This window comes from Hippocampus guttulatus, chromosome 9 (genome assembly GCF_054856545.1).
Source record: "Hippocampus guttulatus isolate MCC_2025c chromosome 9, RoL_Hgut_1.0, whole genome shotgun sequence".
Classification (NCBI taxonomy): Eukaryota; Metazoa; Chordata; class Actinopteri; order Syngnathiformes; family Syngnathidae; genus Hippocampus; species Hippocampus guttulatus.
In genome coordinates, this window is record NC_141269.1 from 6299785 (window position 1) to 6318585 (window position 18801).

Here is an 18801-nt window from a genome sequence, read left to right on the forward strand (position 1 = left end):
TGAAAGTGCAGCACAGATTTCAAATTAAAAATGAACTTTAAAAGCCGACACCGTTGAGGAAAAACAGGGTAGACACAAAAGGGAAACGCCATGTTCGATAAAACTGAGCACGATTTAAAAAAAAAAAAGGAAAAAAAGTGATACATCTTAATTGTGTTGGCAATTTATCTCCATTAGGCTTTTTTTTTTTGTCTTTGTAAAAGCAAGCCCATCTGTGCCTGAGTCAACGCAACTGTGCTGTGCAGTTTATTATTTTTTTGGGAGGCGGGTGGGGGGGCCGTGGCTTTGAGACTTTTCAAGTTGAACTTGGCCCATTAAAAATGGCAACGCTGTGATTCATATACAGCACAGGACGTGCTTGCTTGTGACGAGCGCTCATCACTGAATTAAACTCGCCTTAGTGTCTCCAGTCCAGCTCAACATGTCACTATGGCAATCGCGCGACAGATCCCTTTTGGCAACCTTTAAAAAAAAAAATTTTTAAACTGCAGCGCAGGGACTTCCATCAGATGTTCAGGGTGCCAAATCAGCACTCTTACTGCGCCCAAACTGTACTCCGGCAATAATAAACGACAATAGGGGCCCTTATCTTTCCACGGCAGGCCTGGCTTTCAGCGGGGCACCCTGAGGCGTGGAGAAAAAAAAACGACCACTAGAAAGTGTCCGGCTGTCTCTGGCGTTCTCCCTAAATGGCGGTCAGTGGCACATTCCAATGCTTGATTGGGGCTTTCGGCGCAGCGTAGCAATTAAGACGGCTGACTGGAGTTGTAAAGTGTTTCTCGAGGTTTCTTCATTTGGCAAACAACATGCGACGCCTTTCTTTTCGAAGTGTGTTGAGGCTTGGGATTCCGTCAAATCCGTCGGAATGATTGTTGATGAATAGTCTCTTGAAAATAATAACGGCTAAAAGGAATTGGATTGTGCACAACAAAGCCACGCCCCTCAAAGGCACACGTCAACATTAAGCTAAACTAAACTTTATGAAACAGATTCTCTTGTATTGTGTTTGACCATATTTTCCCTGACTATAAGCTGCTCCTTTTTTCCCCCAACATGCTTTAAACCCTGCGACAAATGAGGCTAATTTATGGCTTTTAATGGGCTCACGGTGATCAAGTGGTTCGTGCGTCTCACGGTGCAGAGGTTCAATTCCAGCTGCGGCCTTCCTGTGTGGAGTTTGCATGTTCTCTCGGTGCCTGGGTGGGTTTTCTCCGGGTACTCCGGTTTCCTCCCACATTCCAAAAACATGCATGGCAGGCTGATTGAACACTCTAAATGATCCCTAGGTGGGAGTGTGAGCGCGGATGGTTGTTCATTTCTGTGTGCCCTACGATTGGCTGGCAACCGGTTCAGGGTGTCCCCCGCCTACTGCCCGGCGGCTGGGATAGGCTCCAGCACCCCCCCTCTCCCCTCCCCCCAAACCCTTGTGAGGATAAAGTGGATCAGAAAATGCATGGATGGATGGATATTTACGATCAATTGGTGTTTGACTTTTTCTTTCAAAAGTCAGAAAGTAAATCAGTCTTTTTGGTGGCTGGAACATCTTCAATTCATTTCAACAAAATTGCTTTGATAGGCGATTAAATGGAGTTACAAGCTTGTTCTCAGAACAACTCAAACTCACAGGTCAAGGCACCACTCACTTTGTATCGTTGTTATGTGCCAGACTGTCGGCCATGAAACACGTGATTATTTTTAGAACCGCCTCTTTTCAGGTGACGCTGTCAAGCAGCGTCATTCTCAGTCTCATAATGATCGAATAAATTGACGTGTTCGGATTGAAGTTGTGGACGCGCTGCCAGCTGTGGACACGGCGGGGCTTAATGAATCATTTGACTTTCAGAGAGACTGCTTAAAGAAATCCATGCAGCAGTCAGATGGAATCTAATGGAGCGCAGCGTATCCCAGAGGGAACGTGCGAGGAAGCCCTGCTCGTTTTTGATAGTGCGTGCTACTTTTGCCTCATCAACAATTTGTCGGTGTCGTCGTTGATTGTTCGCACCTGATAAGTGTAATTAAGATATCTCACCATGCTGTGAACACAATGCATCTCGCCTCAGGAGCGGTTCGTCACCGCTTTGATTTGCTCAAACCGCTGTTAGTACAGTGACAAATGTAAATGTGCACCCAGCAGCGATCGAGCGTTAATACATCGTTTAGATTTCCATTACAATGCTATTTTCGCACGGGGAGGGATCGACCCGCGTGCTCATACATTATCGTGGGCGGGCAAGGTAGATGCGATTTGACAGATTGAGCGGAAAATGGGCGTGATCCTGTGAAACTGCCGCATGTGCACCCGCCCACTTGGCTGCCAGGCCGGAAATTTCGGAAGGAGAACGAGCGGGCAAGCCAACGGAGGAAAAAAACTGAGATCCCTTGACACGTTTCACTGTATCCAGCACCACACTCGCTGTCAAAGAAAACTCGGGGTGTTTGACTGCAAAAGTGGAGATGCTGATGGCAGCCTAGATGAACTTTATAAATGTTGCTATTTTCACATTCCCTGCCGTAGCTGCTGGTCTGGCCGGAACGGGCTCCGGAGGATGTCATCGTGGTAACCATCACCCCGGACTACCCCAGCTCGCGCCATACGGGCCTGGTTAGTGGACTGAAGAAATTCACCTGGTACTTCGGTTCTATCCTGTGCTTCACAACACCTGGAGACGGACCACGCGGCCCTCCGACCATGCTCCAAACACATGAGGACAGTGAGTATATGCACCCACCCCAAAAAAAAAGAAAGAAATCACCCGCCGGATTTCAGTCCCAGTTCAATTAAAAAAGAAACACCCTTCGAAGCAAGAATGCAACTGTATTGACATAACTGGTGATGTGCACATTTTGTGTCCCAAGATATCGCGTCATCGATTATTTGCTCACACTGACCTGATTAGCGCAGAAAAACGTGAATTCTTTTTCTTGCTGTTTGCCCTCGCCAGGCTGTGTGACTAAAAATTAATAACATGCAACAAAATCACATCAAGTCACATTTCAGATTAAAGGCCCTGGTGAGCGGGTTCCAAATCTTTTGTCAATATATCATCACACGATGAAAACGATGATGTAAAAGTATAAAAAAGTTTCTACTTCAAACTGAGCCCACCACTCTTTACAAGGGATACTGAACGAGCCCTGCTTGAAACAGCAAAAATCTGCAAGTAATTAATTAATGCTCACTCAAAAAAGCTTTTAATTGCCTATAGATTCCACAAGATGGCAGAAAACATGTTTTTCTCTGTGACTGAATGAAGTGCTGCCCCTCATGTCAAAATAGTGCTTCATCCCCATCATGCCACAAGATGGAGCCAAAGCGGTGTTTTTTTTAAATATTAGACATGGTTTTGGCCTGAACAGAAATGGGTCTGATTTTTGGGTGAAAATATATTCTCTCAGACGTACAGTATATTTTCTAAATTTGCTACTTTGTGGTTCCTTCTCCACTTTGAGAAGGTCACACAAATCTCATTCCAAAATATAAATGATCAAACTTGAAAAACGAATTTTGTGTGTGTGTGTGTGCGTGTGTGTAAGCAAAACAAATCCCCCAAAAAGTCTCATCCAGATTGCACATTTGCAACCAAATTGAATTGAATCTGCTTAATCCCATTTAACATAATTCAGGTGTTTATGTCTGTCCGGTCTCATCAAATCAGTTCGTAATTTGATTATATTACATTTTGGTCCTGCGGATCCAGGGGAAATAGCAGAGCTGGATCAAACTTGGCCTGCTAAGTCGTCGTGATTTTGCAAATAACAAATACTGTATTTAAGCCTTGCCGGAGGTCTGGTCATTTCATTATTATGTACAAGCACCCCCCTGATGAGTTTTCCATTCGCCGACAAGTGGAAACTACACAGCTGCAAGGCAAGGCCGTTTTATTTCTATCACAACATTTCATACACAAGGCCACTCAATGTCTTGCACGAGACCGAAAAGCCTTTACAGACCAACAGCTCAAGACATTTAAAAGCAAAGCAAAGAGAACAAAATTAGCGTATGAAGAGATATTAATAGAATGTATATTTAAAGATATCGACAAAGTTTTAAAGGTGTTTGAAAGCAAAGTTAAGAATAAAAAGTCACTTCCTAAAATTACTGACAGTGAAATTGATTATAAATAATTAAAAGGCCTTTATCAAAGCTGGGGGGGCGGGGGGGAGATAATAGCCTGGATTTAAAAGTATTTACATTTGGTGCTGACTTTGGTTCTTTTGGCAGCTTATTCCATATGCGTGCAGTATAACACTTAAATGCCGCATCTCCATGTTTACTTTGAAACCTGTTCTCTATTAATTGACCCGAGCCCAGTGGCACCTCAGTTTATGAGTGAACTGAGTTTTTTTTTATTTTAGCTGTATCAAGTCTGTCAGCTTCATACTAACACACAATGCAAAAGGCCTTTGGCGGGATAAAGAAATTGGCATCAAAGTTTTGGTAATTCGTCTTTAAACCAGCACTAGCAACACATGCGGACAGCATACAACAATATTCAAAATATATTCTTTCTCCTCTGTGAAGAAAAGGTCACTTGCAGCTTCGATGACCTTTTTTTTGTTCTGTTCAAATAGATGTGTAATATGTCTGTATGTATTATACTGCCCCCTGGAGGCCAAGGTTTAGATGATCACTTTTGGGTTTTCTTAAGCCAACTACTGCACAGAGCTGGTTTTTTTTTTTGTTTTTTTTAAACATTACAAAAAATTAATGTGTGGGCTTTTTTGAGCACTGGAACCGATCAATGGTGTTTTCTTTTCAGTGGGGAATGATGATTTTGACATACAAATGATTTCAGTTCCAAGCATGGTCATGGACCAGATTAAATTCACAACTCACGGCACTGCTAAATATAGCTGTATCCATTTGTTTTCAGGCATGTTTGTTACTATAGGCAACGTGGGTAAACAATAGCCACCACTCCTCTACCGCAAGTACGCTCACGGCCGCACTGTCAAGTAAACACAATAGCCGACGGCAGATAGACAAGCTGTCATGAGCAAGCAGCAATTATTGAGTGGGGCACTGCTATGAGATGCCATGCGCGCACACACAAACACGTACACACGCACATGCATCGACACACAGAAACACACACACATATACATGTGCGCGCACACACACACACACATAATGGTTGACGCGCATTGATCGGGTGCTGGGCGTGTTGCAGGGTTAACGGTGGGTGTAATTCTTGCTTGATGATGGGGTTTTTGTGTGTGTGTGTGTGTGTGTGTGTGTGTGTGTGTGTGTGTGTGTGTGTGTGTGTGTGTGTGTGTGTGTGTGTGTGTGTGTGTGTGTGTGTGTGTGTGTGTGTGTTATTGAATGTCTCAGCCGAATAGCTTAATCGCTCTGCTGGGAGAGGAGCTTAGGGAGCCATGGATGAGATGAAAAATGGCTGGCACGCATGGAAAAGCGTGCGCGTGCTCGTGTGTGCGCGCGTGGAACAGTGGTCAATGCCGGCATGATTGGTTGGCAGCGTGATCATAGCGTGTGCAGACTCCTCACAGCTCTCTATGTTTTGTACTTATCTCGACCCGATTGAAATGTCCTCTGACTTCACGTAGGGCTATATTCTTGAAGTTTTATGAACAAAGGCTTTGCCAAAGAGGAACTCCATCAAGGCTGACTTCATCCCAAAATCATTGATACCCTGCTCAAATTATTTGCATCGTGAAAAGTCGTGTTACTTGCATCTCAAGGCGCCACAGTATATCAAATCAATGTTCCCTATTGTGTTTTATTATCGTGGGAGCTGCACACACCTCTCACCAGACTGTTCAATTGTGGATCCACAAGTTGCCATGTAGCTGTCCAATCGTAATGAGATGGCAAGTCTTACAACAACTAATCCGTGGAATTTTACTTCTCTGGAAAACGGACTGCAATTTTGGAATCGGCATGCTCATTTTAGATTTCAGCGGTATATAAATCTAACTCAACACAACTTTTAAAAACATTGTTCTCCAGTGTTATGTTTGTGTTGAATGATTTTTATTATTACTATTATTTAATTTTTTTGGACAATTTCTGCTATTCAAGTTAAAAGTGTATCGGCTCTATTTTCACTCGTTCTGACTCTCTTTTCTCAGCCCCCGGGCCTGTCCGTCATTTGAGTTTCTCCAGAATTTTGGACACATCCGTGCAAGTCAGCTGGGCAGAGCCTGAAGAAAAGAATGGCATTATTACCGGTAAGTTTGTCACGAAATGCTAACAAATCCAACACATTAGTGTGCCGCGAAACCAGCTATGTTTCACGAGTATATCCAACTTCACTGAATTGATCTGAAAATGATTGTGTTTTGTAATTACGGCAAATAGTCTTTATTTATTCAAACTTTGTGCATATATTACCAAAATATATGCATTGTGTGGTTATTTCTGTCCACTTGGGGGTCGAAACCCTCGACACTGTAGTATCTGTGATGTTGAGTGTGTGTGTGCCTTTAAAAGTCGAGCCTGGTATGTTGAGTGACCTGAACATCAGCGACAACGAATGTAGAGTTGGCTGTCTGTTAACCTGCTAAACTGTGAGCCACTCGGCGTGTTGAGTGACAGTGTCAGTTGAGGCCATTGGCTGGGTTGTCTGGCAATGTGCTTGTTTTTGCTGTATTTTTTCTCATTTATTTCAATCAGCTGATTGCGTTGTCTACTGTATGTTCCCACTTACCCAACCACCTGTGGAGGGATTACAATTTCTAACGAGCAGTGGTAGGCTCTATAAAATTAGCTAACGATGATTGTAAGGTACAGATGTTAAAGTCAAGGCCCAGGGGCCAGATTTGGCCCGCCATATCATTTTATGCGGCCCGCGAAAGCAAATCACGCATGTCAAGTTCCATGCTTGCTAAAGTCTGAACCAAAATTTCAAATTGTCATATGTAATCCACAATAACCGTCATTATTCTTGACTTCTGATTTTAAAACTACTTATTCATCAATTAGTTGTGCGCTGTGTATGTAATATGTGCAGGGGCTTAAACATTGATATGGTTTCCCAAAATTCATAATGGCCCTCCAAGGGAAACCGTAACTACAATGTGGCCCGTGACAAAAATGAAATTTTTGTGTGATGGTGTGCTGTGAGATTTTTCCAATTTAAAAGATGTGCTTTGACTTTTGGCTCACTCAAGGTTTGCGACGCACTTCACGTATACCCTTGTCATAGGCTTCGAACGTACTGTCAAATTCTCTGCCCACCCGCACACACACACACACACACACACACACACACACACACACACACACACACACACACACACACACACAAAATGTACAAGTAAAATATATACACTTTCTGTGGCCGTCTTCATTGGGTGTTTTGGATGCATGCAATGCCCAAGGCAAGCTTAGTCCCTCTGATGGTGTGCAACTGTTTCGTCACCCTACTAATCTCCACTCTGTGCAGCTTGTCTTCTCACATTATCTCCAACAAGGCCTCAGCTGGCACGTCACGGAACTTGGGCCACACACGCACACACACACACACACACACACACACACAGACATACACACATGCGCACGCGTGCACACATTTTTGCCTTCGTCTCTTTTCGAGAACCACTGAGGGATGTTTTGAGTTGTGGAAATTCTTGACGTGGACCACCTGTTCCCCTGTAAAAGGAATGGTGCATGTTAGGAATAGAGCCGCGCGCATACATGCCTCTCCCCGTGGAAGGTTGAGTTTTTCTTAAGCCAAGATTTATTATGTCAGTTGTAAAAACTGGAGATCATAAATATTGAGATTATAAAGTAATATTTCCTGCGAAAGTTCAATAATAATGTCGCTTCAATGAAATTAAGACTCCCTTCGACACTCACCTTGCAAAAATGCAAAATGGTTCATTTCGCTGGGCACGGAGCAATTTTGGGCTACCATAGCTCAAGGCTCATGACGGCTTTCGGTGAAACGTAATTCAGAAGTGACACCAGTGAAGAAAAACATATCTTGTCATCCAGTCTGAGTAATGTCTTTTTCAAAACCTGCCGTGAAGGGAAAAGTTAAAACCAGATAGTTGCAAGGAAAACAGGAGACATATTTTTGTTGTTAGTCTTGAGCACAGGGGCATCCCAATATGTCTTCAACATACCGAGAAGGTTGCAGTGCTTAAGAAATTGTCCGTCATCAATCAACTAGACATACTGAGGAGTATGTAGCGGCCCGGGTCACCAATCTTTTGCACCTTTTGAAGAACCACTAATGTTGTGAGCTATAACTCCAGCCGGCCTCCTCGTGAGTTGTTGAACACATACTGTACATACCTGCTTTCACCTGCTGAGGACAACATTGCAACTTCCTTGTGTGCACCACCATCTCCGAATGACTCAAACGGTGAAACGCACGCGCATCCCAGTCTTTATAGTGCACTTGCGACCATATTTTGTAACTTTATTCGTGCCGACCAGACGTGCATTGACGACAGAACGGAGCAGCACCCGCCTTTATCTCTCAGTCCAGGCTGTGTTTTGCAACCTTTTTTTTTATTTTTTATAGGCCTCCACTTCCCTTTGGCAGAGACGGCGCGACAAACAGATATCTGTCAAAATCCCCCAGCGCGGTGCATGTTTCGTCACTGCTTCGTGTCGGCCACGCTGGTTTGAATGGCCGCGAAAATTCCACCTCCCTTCATTCACCCAACACCTGAAACCAAAGACCATGGCGTAAATGACACGAGGCTGCTGTAGCACCTGCGTATTTGTCTTAGCCACACAGCAGAGTGTGATCCAATTTATTCAGTCAAGATCAGCTTACGCATTATTCTTTAATTCTCTGCCTGTGAGCCTATAGCAGTGGTGTCAAACATACGGCCCGCGGGCCGGAACCGGCCCCCGAGGGGGGTCGATCAGGCCCGCGGGATAATTTAAAAATGTAAAAAAAAGCATAAAAGACACAAAATGAATATTTTTATTAAGATGCAATTCATGTATTAACCGCTAGTCATTGGTTTCTCTTTCGTTTGTAAAGTGTAGGTGGGGGTTACATTTAGATTTCATATGCACATGTGTAAATGGTTTTTAAAAATCCTTTCTTTATAAATCTTGTTTAATCTTAAAATGCATGACTATATTTTTAAATACTAATTGTTCAAGTTTTGTGCCTTTGTACAATCAGTGGGATCAGTTGCACTGCATATATGTGAATGATAAAATTAAATTGCACATTTGTCGAAGGAAATCTAAGGTGTTTTATGAAATGTTAGGTAAATGAAATGTGGGTACATTTCAACATTTTCCTCATGTACTTGTGCTTCGCTATATCAAAACAAAGGAGAGACATATTTTGGTTATTTATAGCAGAGTATGGTATAATTTTAATGGTCTGGCCCACTTGACATCGACCGAGGCCGTATGCGGCCCACAATATGAAATGAGTTTGACACCCCTGGCCTATAGGGACTCACGAGGATCGGCGCATTCTCTCCCGGGCTACACACCAACATAGGAAGATGGTTTTCACGCACGCGTTTGAAGTTGCCAGAGTGCGATGTATGACTGTGAAGATGTGATGGGACAGAGAGAGATTTTGACTTTTTAGACTGGAGTGACTCCTTCCTACTTTCCAGCGTCATTTATTTACTTTTTGGGCCTCGGTAGCACGGCAATATGTACACTCGCTTGTCAAGTGTACAAGCGGCCATTTTAATGACGGCATGCGTCCCCCTCAGGCTACATGCTGTGGTGGGAGGTGTCCGGCGTGCAGTCCAGGCGTGAAGAGCGAGCGCTGTCCAACTCCACGCTGCGGTACCAGCTCACGGGCCTCACCTCCACCACCACATACAGGTTGAAGGTGGCCGCGCTGACCGCTGCCGGACGGGGCGTGGTCACGTCGTCCAACATCTCCACGGGCGTCCCTCCAGGTACGAGGAAAACAGATTGACCTGTCAAAAGTTTTGAATATATCAGTTAGCTCACATGTTTAACCTTCATAAAGTTTTACTCCTTAAAGCTTAAACCCTTGAAAGAAATCCATCCATCCATTATCTGAGCCGCTTATCCTCATGACGGTCGCGGGCATGCTGGAGCATATCGCAGGTGTCATCGTCAGGCATGGCGGGGGGACCACCCTGAACTGTTTGCCAGCCAATCGCAGGGAACACACAGGCAAACAACCATTCGCGCTCACACTCACACCTCGGGATCATTTAGAGTGTCCCATTAACCTGTCATGCATGTTTTTGGAATGTGGGAGAAAACCGGAGTACCCGGAGAAAACCCACACAGGAAGGACGGAGCCAGAATCAAACCTCACACCTCTGCGCTGTGATTTCGATGCGCTAACCAGTCGACCTCTTGAAATAAATTGACAACAAAAATGTAAATATCTAGCATTAAGCATGTCCAAAAAATGTGGTCAATATTTCATAGTTTTTTTTTTTTGGTTTTTTTTTTTAATCTATTTCATCCCAAACAAAGAAATGAGATAATTCTACCCAAGAAATAGAATTAATTCATGACAGGGATCTCTTTTTTCCCCTCCAAGAAACGTTCTATCTATTCAAATGACAACATTGATCACATTCCTCTGTGAAACACAATGCCTGGTTTCAGAACAGGCTCACAAGCTACTCCTGTGGTGCTGTTGTCAACGCTGGTTTGAAATTCCAGCCGTAGTCTCCTACATATTTCGGCTCAAACTCTGCGCCGGATCACCACTGAACCGTTTTAAAACCTTTCTTTATCCAGAATTTGCTTCAGAGTTAATAATAGGTAGTATCTACCTACTGGTAATCTAAACTTTAATTATTACGAGTTTGATGGTCCATTATAGCCGTTATGTGGTGTTCATTTGGTTTCTGTCCCATGTCCTTATACTGTACATGGCTCATCTCTCGGGTAGCGCATGACTCGGCATGACTCATCAGCTCCAGTCAGACCAACACGCACAATGTGTGATTTGCAGTATATCTCAGAGAGGACTTGGCTTCGGTGTGCCTGCTGAGTTAGTGTGATTGCACTTGTTCGGCTCATCAGCAGTCATTCTACTAGAAGACTGATTCAAAATGTGCTTGGACGGACAAGAGGTCATCAAAAGAGCCCCCCAAAAAAATAAAAGTTAATAGGGGAAAAAAAACCCATCATGAGGCAGAACAAAATTTGTCCTAAAGGCAGCGAGACTTAACAAGGAGGTAGAGGAGTGTGGAAGCGAAACTCGGCTTGAGCATCAGGATTTGTGTGCGTGCGTGCGTGCGCGCTAACACTTTCTGATGACTAATTCATGAATAAAAGCAGGAAGAGTGCGAGCAAAGATGAATGCAGACAGTTCTTAGATTCGCGAGATATTCATTAATTCATGAAAGCAAAACTCGTCAAAGAAAGACGGGGGCCAAAGGATTAAAGATGCTCAAACGGAACAAAAGAATGAAGAGAGAGACTCGGGATTCCTGGATTCTTATCTTGTTTCTCTATTCATGTATTCATGAAGTTCGCCGCATTTGATCATTCATCACAGCCAGTCGCCGCGTGTCAACATCATCATCACAACACCAGCTTACAGTTGTCCTTTTGTCGCCAGTCCGATCACGATAACACAAAGAATCCCTCTCCGCGGGCCTTATTAATGCTCCGACAAATTATTAAATATATATACCGGGCTATTCCAATCTGTATTCTGCCACGTTGACAAAAATACGACGCCGTTGCAGAATCGTACGGATCAGAGCCGATCACGGGAGACCACTTAGAGCGTCCGCAGTTATCAAGTATTCGCCCAACATAGTTTGAAGTGCTCGCCCTTGTTGAGATTGAGTGAGGCGATCCTCCGCAAAAATGGAATGAGATTCGCTTCGCCGGCTGACATTTTATTAACAGAAACAAGCTTGTACATATATTGCCTGTGTTCCGCCTGCCAGGCATGTTTCCAGCAGCTGTCAGTGAAGAAGCCGGCTAACTTTTTAATTTTTTTTCCTTCCAGTTGTGCAAATTAAAAGCGCATCATTGATGTGTAATGTATCCCAGCTAATAACTGGCAAAGTATAATAGCAGCTACGCGCGCCTTGAAGCTAAATAAGCCGTGCAATTACATATTCGCCGCAAATTGTACGTTGCGCCCATCGGCCGTACCATTCGGTGCGTCTGCATTTCATAACGTACCATACGATTGCGAGATCTGTAATAATAATGATCTTCTGCAAAAGATGCAGTCATTTCATAATCTGTGTATTTGTTTTTTTTTTTCCTTATTGTATTTGAAGCGCATAAAGCGCTACATCACACTGAGGGAACTTTCCCACGGTTTGGTTAGTTAGCTTTGCCATAGTGTTTGTATGCTGTACATTGGATGGAGGTACTTACGAAATTAGGCAGGGATCCCTTGTGGATGCTACCTATATGCTGTAAAAAGTCATCTTTCAAAGAGGGAAAGTGATCACAATGAAATAATCACCTTGAGATTCATATGAAATGAGAATCGGCACACGTCGCCCACCGTAAAAAGTGTCTCCAATTCGCCCCGAAATTAACAGTTTGGAATAGCAGTCAAGATGAGCAGAAAACTTTCAGGCTTCTGCTAGAAAGCAAACATATATTTGGAAAAGCCTACTAAAACATCCGAACATCATTTCGGGGCTAATCAGATGTACTTTAAACGAGTATACGCCAACTCCAATTGCTGCTTGTTTGGGAACACCTCGCCTCCTCCCTGTTTAAGGGGGTGTGCACAGTTATGCAACTTCACCTATGAGAAAGATGTTGTTGTTTTTTAAACACCAATACATTGTACTGGTTTAAAGTCACATTATTGGTGGAAAATGTTTTGAAATGATTTGTGTTCACACACCAAATCCTGCCATTTGAATAGGGGTGTGTAGACTTTTTAGATCCACCATAGTTGTGATCTGCTTCAATCGTCGTAATGTCGGTATGAAGGTTGGCTGATTTAGTTATTAAATGTGTTTGTTTGGCATGTTACACTGATTGTTTTAGTGAGTTACGTACTCTAGTTGCACATCTGGCTCAAAATTGCATTTGTTTATTTGTTTTTCCGTCATGGTCTACCTGCGAGGCAGTGCCCAGTTCGATCCAGCATTCGCTGCCGCGAAACAAGGCGAGCTTCGAGAGTACGTTTGTAATTATATTTTTGGCAACTTGGACGTGGCAATCACAAAGTGGGAGCTGTTGCCTTTTCTGCTGGCAGCCGCAAAGACGTCAGGCGCGCTGACGGTTCCCCTTCATCCGTTCTCGCCGCGGAGATGGAGCAATTAACGGGGGGTCAAACATGATTAACGGGGCTCCCTGCCCGCACTTGTCTGGCCCTAATGAACTCACATTGCATCGTGCGTTGAAGTCATCGCTCACCGCCAGACGTTGATCTTCTCTGCATCGTCTCGTCGCGTCATACAGTACTGTTACTTAAAAAAAAAAAAAAAACTTACAGCTTTATGTTCTTCCTCTTCCTCTTCCTGGTTTGTTTTTTGAGCAGAGCAGATGGTCGAAAGTACCGCATTCATGGAATAAGAATTAAACTGAAAAATGAATCAATGTAACTTTGTACGGCGGCACATTGGGAACTGGTTAGCACATCGGCCTCACAGTGCAGAGGTGCAAGGTTCGATTCCGGCTTCAGCATTCCTAGTGTGGAGTTTGCATGTTCTCCGCGTGCCTGCGTGGGTTTTCTCCGGGTACTGCGGTTTCCTCCCACATTCCAAAAACATGCATGTCAGGTTGGCTGGCAACCAGTTCAGGGTGTACTCCGTCTGCTGGCCCGAAACGCCTGGGATAGGCTCCAACACGCCCGCGACCCTCGCGATGAGAAGCGGATCAGACAATGGATGGTGTAACCTTTTTACGTCGATTAAAGTAAAGAGCAGCTGACTGAGACCATTTGCACATGTCAAATATAGCAAAATTCTGCCATCTTCAGCTCCTTTTTAAATTTGTCGTCTTCCAGACCTGCAAATGCTCATTTACATGCGCATGACAGCCCGAAGGAACAAGAAATGGACTCACGGTATTCCAATCACAAATGTAATCAGACTCCAGACGTATTTGTGCATTTTTTGCAAACTGACCTGCCTGCATTCAGAGATGACCTTTGGAAAGTACAAGTAGCAGTTCCCCTCTCTTGTGAAGAACTACAGCAGCGATTGCTTGTTTTTTGTTGTCTTTGTTTATTTGTTTGTTTGGTATGGCTTTGTGAAAAGTGCAGCGAAACCGTGATTGAATCAAATTTTGGAGCCTTTATCGCTTTCTGACCATTGTAGTTTTTTTTCTCGATCCTATTTACATTTAAAAAGCACAAAACAACTATTTCGGTGGAGACTCTGCAAATTTCGAATATCTTGCATGCAAGGAATAGACATTCAAAGAATATCATCCACATACCGTGGCTCAGAAAAAGGTGATTAGTCGGATACAGCACACATCAGAAGGCTGGAGGTCGAGATTAGAAACATCGATTGGTCCAGTTTACCTCGGCCTCGCTTCTTTCTTTAATTTACCATTGAGCAAATTGGTTTTCCACACGTTATAATCACAAGTCTCCATCCAGGCGGATGCAGGATGCGTATCAGTCAACGCTCATGTTTGAATGCCACCTAGATAGCCACAGGAAAATGTTAGCAATGCGAAGAGATACAAAATGGATCAGTCTATAAATAACTTACACTATTTTTTTTTAAATCAAAATGCACACATTTGGTCCCATGGTCTCATTATTTGTCTCTACCCACAACCCGGAACCCCTTAAAAATATAACAAAACATGCATTTGTGTTCACTTTGTGCCATCACAGTCCACTTGCATCGGGGCCAAGTGTAGCACTGACCAACCAGATCCAGCAGGTGGCGTTTGATGATTTCATGAACTGTCTGACTACCCTCCCATAAATGGCTCATGTGTAGGGTTTCTTTTTGTCCCTTTTGTTCTTTCCCTTTGTTTGTCGCTAAAGTGAACTTTCTGTGTGCTCTAGAACTTCCCGGTGCACCCTCCAACTTGGTCATCTCCAACATCAGCCCTCGGACCGTGACCCTGCGCTTCCGGCCCGGTCCTGATGGGAAGACGGCCATCTCGCGATGGATCGTCGAAGGCCAAGTGGGCGCCGGCGTCTCGGCAGCATCTGCCCAAAAACCCGATTTGTCCTTGACGAGCCCATCGCACAATGCTGCCTCTTTGGTGATCGCAGGTGGTGAAGGAGGACGGCGCGGAGGACGCCTGGAGGCTTGTTTACCAGCTGGACAACCAGGCCGGCGCTGACAGTCTGGAGATCCCCAACCTCACCCCTTTCACTCAGTATAGGTAAGCAGCAAACGCACATACACACGGTAGTGCCATCTCATTTATGGACACACACACACGCACACGTCTGACTCTCTCCCAAATGTTACTCTCTGGCAGTTTTTGCTGTATTGCAAGCCTTGGGTGAAGTCAGATAAATCACAAAGACAGTTCCATATGAGACTATTTTTGTTTGTCAGCACCTTCACAGCTGCTGCATGCAGATCCTCATTACCCTCCCGCAAATAGCAAATAGCGCAAGGGGAAGGGGAAGGGGGGGGGGCGAAAGGAGGGAAGGGGGGGCGAGCAAGGTGTGCGGAGAAAGTGATGAGCAACCCAAAGAAGCAACGAGATGAGGAAAAGGGTGGAGGTAGGTCATTACAGAGTGGACAGAGGAGTGAGGAGGTAGAGAAGGAGAGAGAGAGCCATGACACTTTGCTCACTCCCAATTTCTTCTGGTTTCATTTTTTTTTTCTCTCTCATAGAAAATCCACCACATGGAAATCATCTGTCAACCTTTCGACAACATTTATTAACTTACGGGCAGTGCTTTTCAGAAAACGTTCTAACATTCGTAACTGTCGTGTGAGTGTAAAAATATGTTAATAAGTGAATAGGAAGGCATAAAAGATTGGTTGGACCTTGAATTGAAAGTTTGAATGAGTACTCCTTATCATATTTTTTTTTTTCATCTGGGACTCATTATACATTGAAACTGGTAATACCAGTAATGAGCTTTATTCATTATATATTCTTTAATTTCATTTAGCTGTGTGCTTAAGATCAGAATCTATCATACTGTTGACATAGTAAAACGATTATTAACTCATTCACTCCCAAAGACGTTTTTAAACGTCTATTCAGACCTTGTCCAGAATTGGCTGGTACTGAATGAGTTAACTTCATTCAACTCATTTCAGCACTTTGGCAAACAGTGAACCATTCGTTAAGATCGCGAACCAATCTCTGTATTTGGTTCAGCATCCGCTCTGCATGCAACTCTTTCAATCTTCGTGTTCGTTTTGGATGACGCCGGGCGTGTGTGCGTGCGCACAGGTGCACGCCGCAGGATTAGGTTGTCGCATGTTGGCCCCACTGGGGCATTAGATGGAGTGGCACACTTGGATGTTGATTCTTATCACATTTTCAGCCCGCCTTCCAAATACCAAGACAGACGGCGTCTCTTTCTGCCCTTGTCGGTTCAATCAGAGGTGTGGCTGTATTTGTTTAGCTAGCAAACGCTCCCCTGTGAATGGTCTGGATATATGCTATCACGTTTGCTTGTTTGTTTGTTTGTCTATTTCCCCTGACTAAATATGTAGCCGGTGACACAGCTGAGCCCCCCCCCCCCCGTCCCACATCGCTCTCTCGCTCTCTTCACAGGTCGTGTGTTCTGCTTGTGAAGGTGTGATGAATGTGAATTGGATTGTGTATATGCAGTGTGTGTAAAACAAACATCTCAGGAAGTGTGAACTGTGTTTCTCACTTGATCCTGAGTAGGGTGAGCAGGATTGAAAACTGATGCTCAAGAAATAGACGGGGCTCCCAAATGTCTTGGAAAACCTGGAAAATGATTGACCAATTTTCCAATCATGGAAACCACAAAAAAAGTAAAGTCTGTGGAAAATGCCACTGACATTTTTACGGTTGACATCAATCGTCACAGGTTTACAACTTTTTCAGCAACAGATATGTGAACACAAATGGTGGAACAACACATGAAGATAGATAATGAATCTAGCAATACTCACCGATATACAGTACATCGTATTAGTCCTCAACAAAAATAAATATTGCAGTGTCTGGAAGTCTTATTTTATTGGATTGCAGTATTAAATTATAAACCACAAATTGTTTTTAGATTTGATTTAAATATGCTACGCTTTTCTAAAGTATGGTACTATAGAGTAGTATTTTCCTTATTAAAAAAAAGACAAAAAATGTTAGTTTGGGGAGTGTGCTTGAACAGATGAATGGCATTTACATTCTTTTCTATGGGGAAAGATGATTTGAATTAGTCATAGCTCGAGGCACACCTGTATTTTATGTGTTGTTCATTTATTTAGTTGTACGTTTAAGAACATAACCCAACAAACAACAAATGACATAATTTCACTGGATTTTCTTTCTAATACTGTAGTAGCTTCACAAATTCCAAGCAGCAACAGCGGTCTGCCTTTATTTCCCACCCGTTGAATTACCTTTCCGGGGTGTTTTGTGTATTCTCCGCAGGTTTAGGATGCAGCAGGTGAACATCGTGGGCTCCAGTCCCCCTAGCAGCCCTTCCAGGCTGATCCAAACATTACAGGCGGCCCCTGACACGCACCCGTCCAACCTCACCGTGCTGTCTCCAACGCAGACCGGCCTTTGCTTCAGGTGGAAGGTACCCGCATACAAACTACTACGCTTTGGGAATCATTTGTGCTCAGGCTGACAGTGTGTGTTTGCCCACCAGCATTGGCGCCTACTAGCCCGCAATCAAAGGTGGCAAAAGCCCTCACACCGTCATTGGAAGCACAGACACTTTAAATGTACTTTGGTGTACTAAAGGCAAAAAGAAAAATCAGTGACAGGGAAAAACGCACCGAGGCCCCTCATCCCCCCCCCCCCTTAAAAGCGGTATACGGTAAAGGTCAGCTTATGACCTAGGAATGTGCCTACAAGTGTACAGCAAGTGGTTGACACCTTGCAAGTCATGCCTTCTCTCTCTCAGATTGGTTGTTTTTCCTCCGGCATGGTGGTTTATTGCAATTATTACAGGCAAAATAATGAGGTCAGAGATGGCGATTTTCACTGATGACACTTATGCATGACATGCAAGTCGTGACTGTTAACACAGGTGACAAGAAGTGATTTTTTTTTCTTTTGGGGGGGGGGGGTAAAATATACTCCCCCTTTAAATGAGGCCATGGATGGCGGATATCTTGCTTTGCAGAGTCTGTTGCATCATTTTTGTTAATGCTCTCTGGTTCACGTTCCTCCATGTCGCTGCTGTCCCTGGTTTTTCGGCCTAATAAATCCACAAGACCTCAAGCGTTCTTGACTTGACCGTCTATTTTTATGGCATGTCGTATTCCGTGGAGGTTGAAAATAGGACAAGGCAAACAGTCAAACGTGCATATACCTGCTTTCAAATGCTGGAAGTTAAGGTAAGACGTGGTCAAAAAAAATACATACTCAAGTAAACTACAGATACCTGAAAAGTCTCCTTAACCCTTTCATGCACCCTGTAACCTGATAACATGATGAGCTGTCTACTGTAGTAACCGCTGTCCCAGAAAGGGTTGAGTCGCAAAAGACAAATACTTTGTTCATGTACGAAAGTAGATTTTAGATAGTAGTACAGTGATGAGGTATTTGTCTGTTGCTACGGCATTAAAGAAAAGTTTTCATGTATCTGTACTTCACCTGACGATTTATTTTGATCACCTCTTCTCTTTGCTGCTTATTGTTGCAAACCCTAAACCTGTCATATCACCCACTCCGTTCACAACATTGTCATTTAATTCCGTCAGTACAATTTGTTTTTCTCCCTGCCGTCTCTCGCTAACAGAGAAATTTTCCATTTAAGGAATTGAAATGAGAGCCTCGCC

General features: G+C 43.8%; 1 protein-coding gene and 1 long non-coding RNA gene across 7 annotated transcripts in view; one reads left to right on the forward strand and one right to left on the reverse strand.

Annotated features, from left to right (window-relative positions):
• The window catches only part of sdk1b (sidekick cell adhesion molecule 1b), a 231969-nt gene that overhangs the window by 176322 nt on the left and 36846 nt on the right, over positions 1–18801 (forward strand). For all 3 annotated transcript variants that reach the window (XM_086119285.1, XM_086119284.1, XM_086119287.1), the window contains 6 exons: positions 2516–2711; positions 6091–6189; positions 9664–9855; positions 14904–15025; positions 15117–15229; positions 17441–17591. In XM_086119285.1, the coding sequence (XP_085975411.1) occupies positions 2516–2711; positions 6091–6189; positions 9664–9855; positions 14904–15025; positions 15117–15229; positions 17441–17591 (873 nt within the window). The remainder of the gene's footprint in view (positions 1–2515; positions 2712–6090; positions 6190–9663; positions 9856–14903; positions 15026–15116; positions 15230–17440; positions 17592–18801) is intronic.
• LOC147200062 (uncharacterized) lies at positions 4142–8433 on the reverse strand. 4 transcript variants are annotated; one of them, XR_015101754.1, is made up of 4 exons: positions 8261–8433; positions 7820–7981; positions 7291–7612; positions 4142–6162 (listed from the first exon to the last, which is right to left on the reverse strand). It is a non-coding gene; the product is annotated as an uncharacterized LOC147200062 (long non-coding RNA). The 4 variants fall into 4 exon arrangements; XR_015101756.1 differs by having other exon boundaries at positions 7820–8181; XR_015101755.1 differs by having other exon boundaries at positions 8089–8433.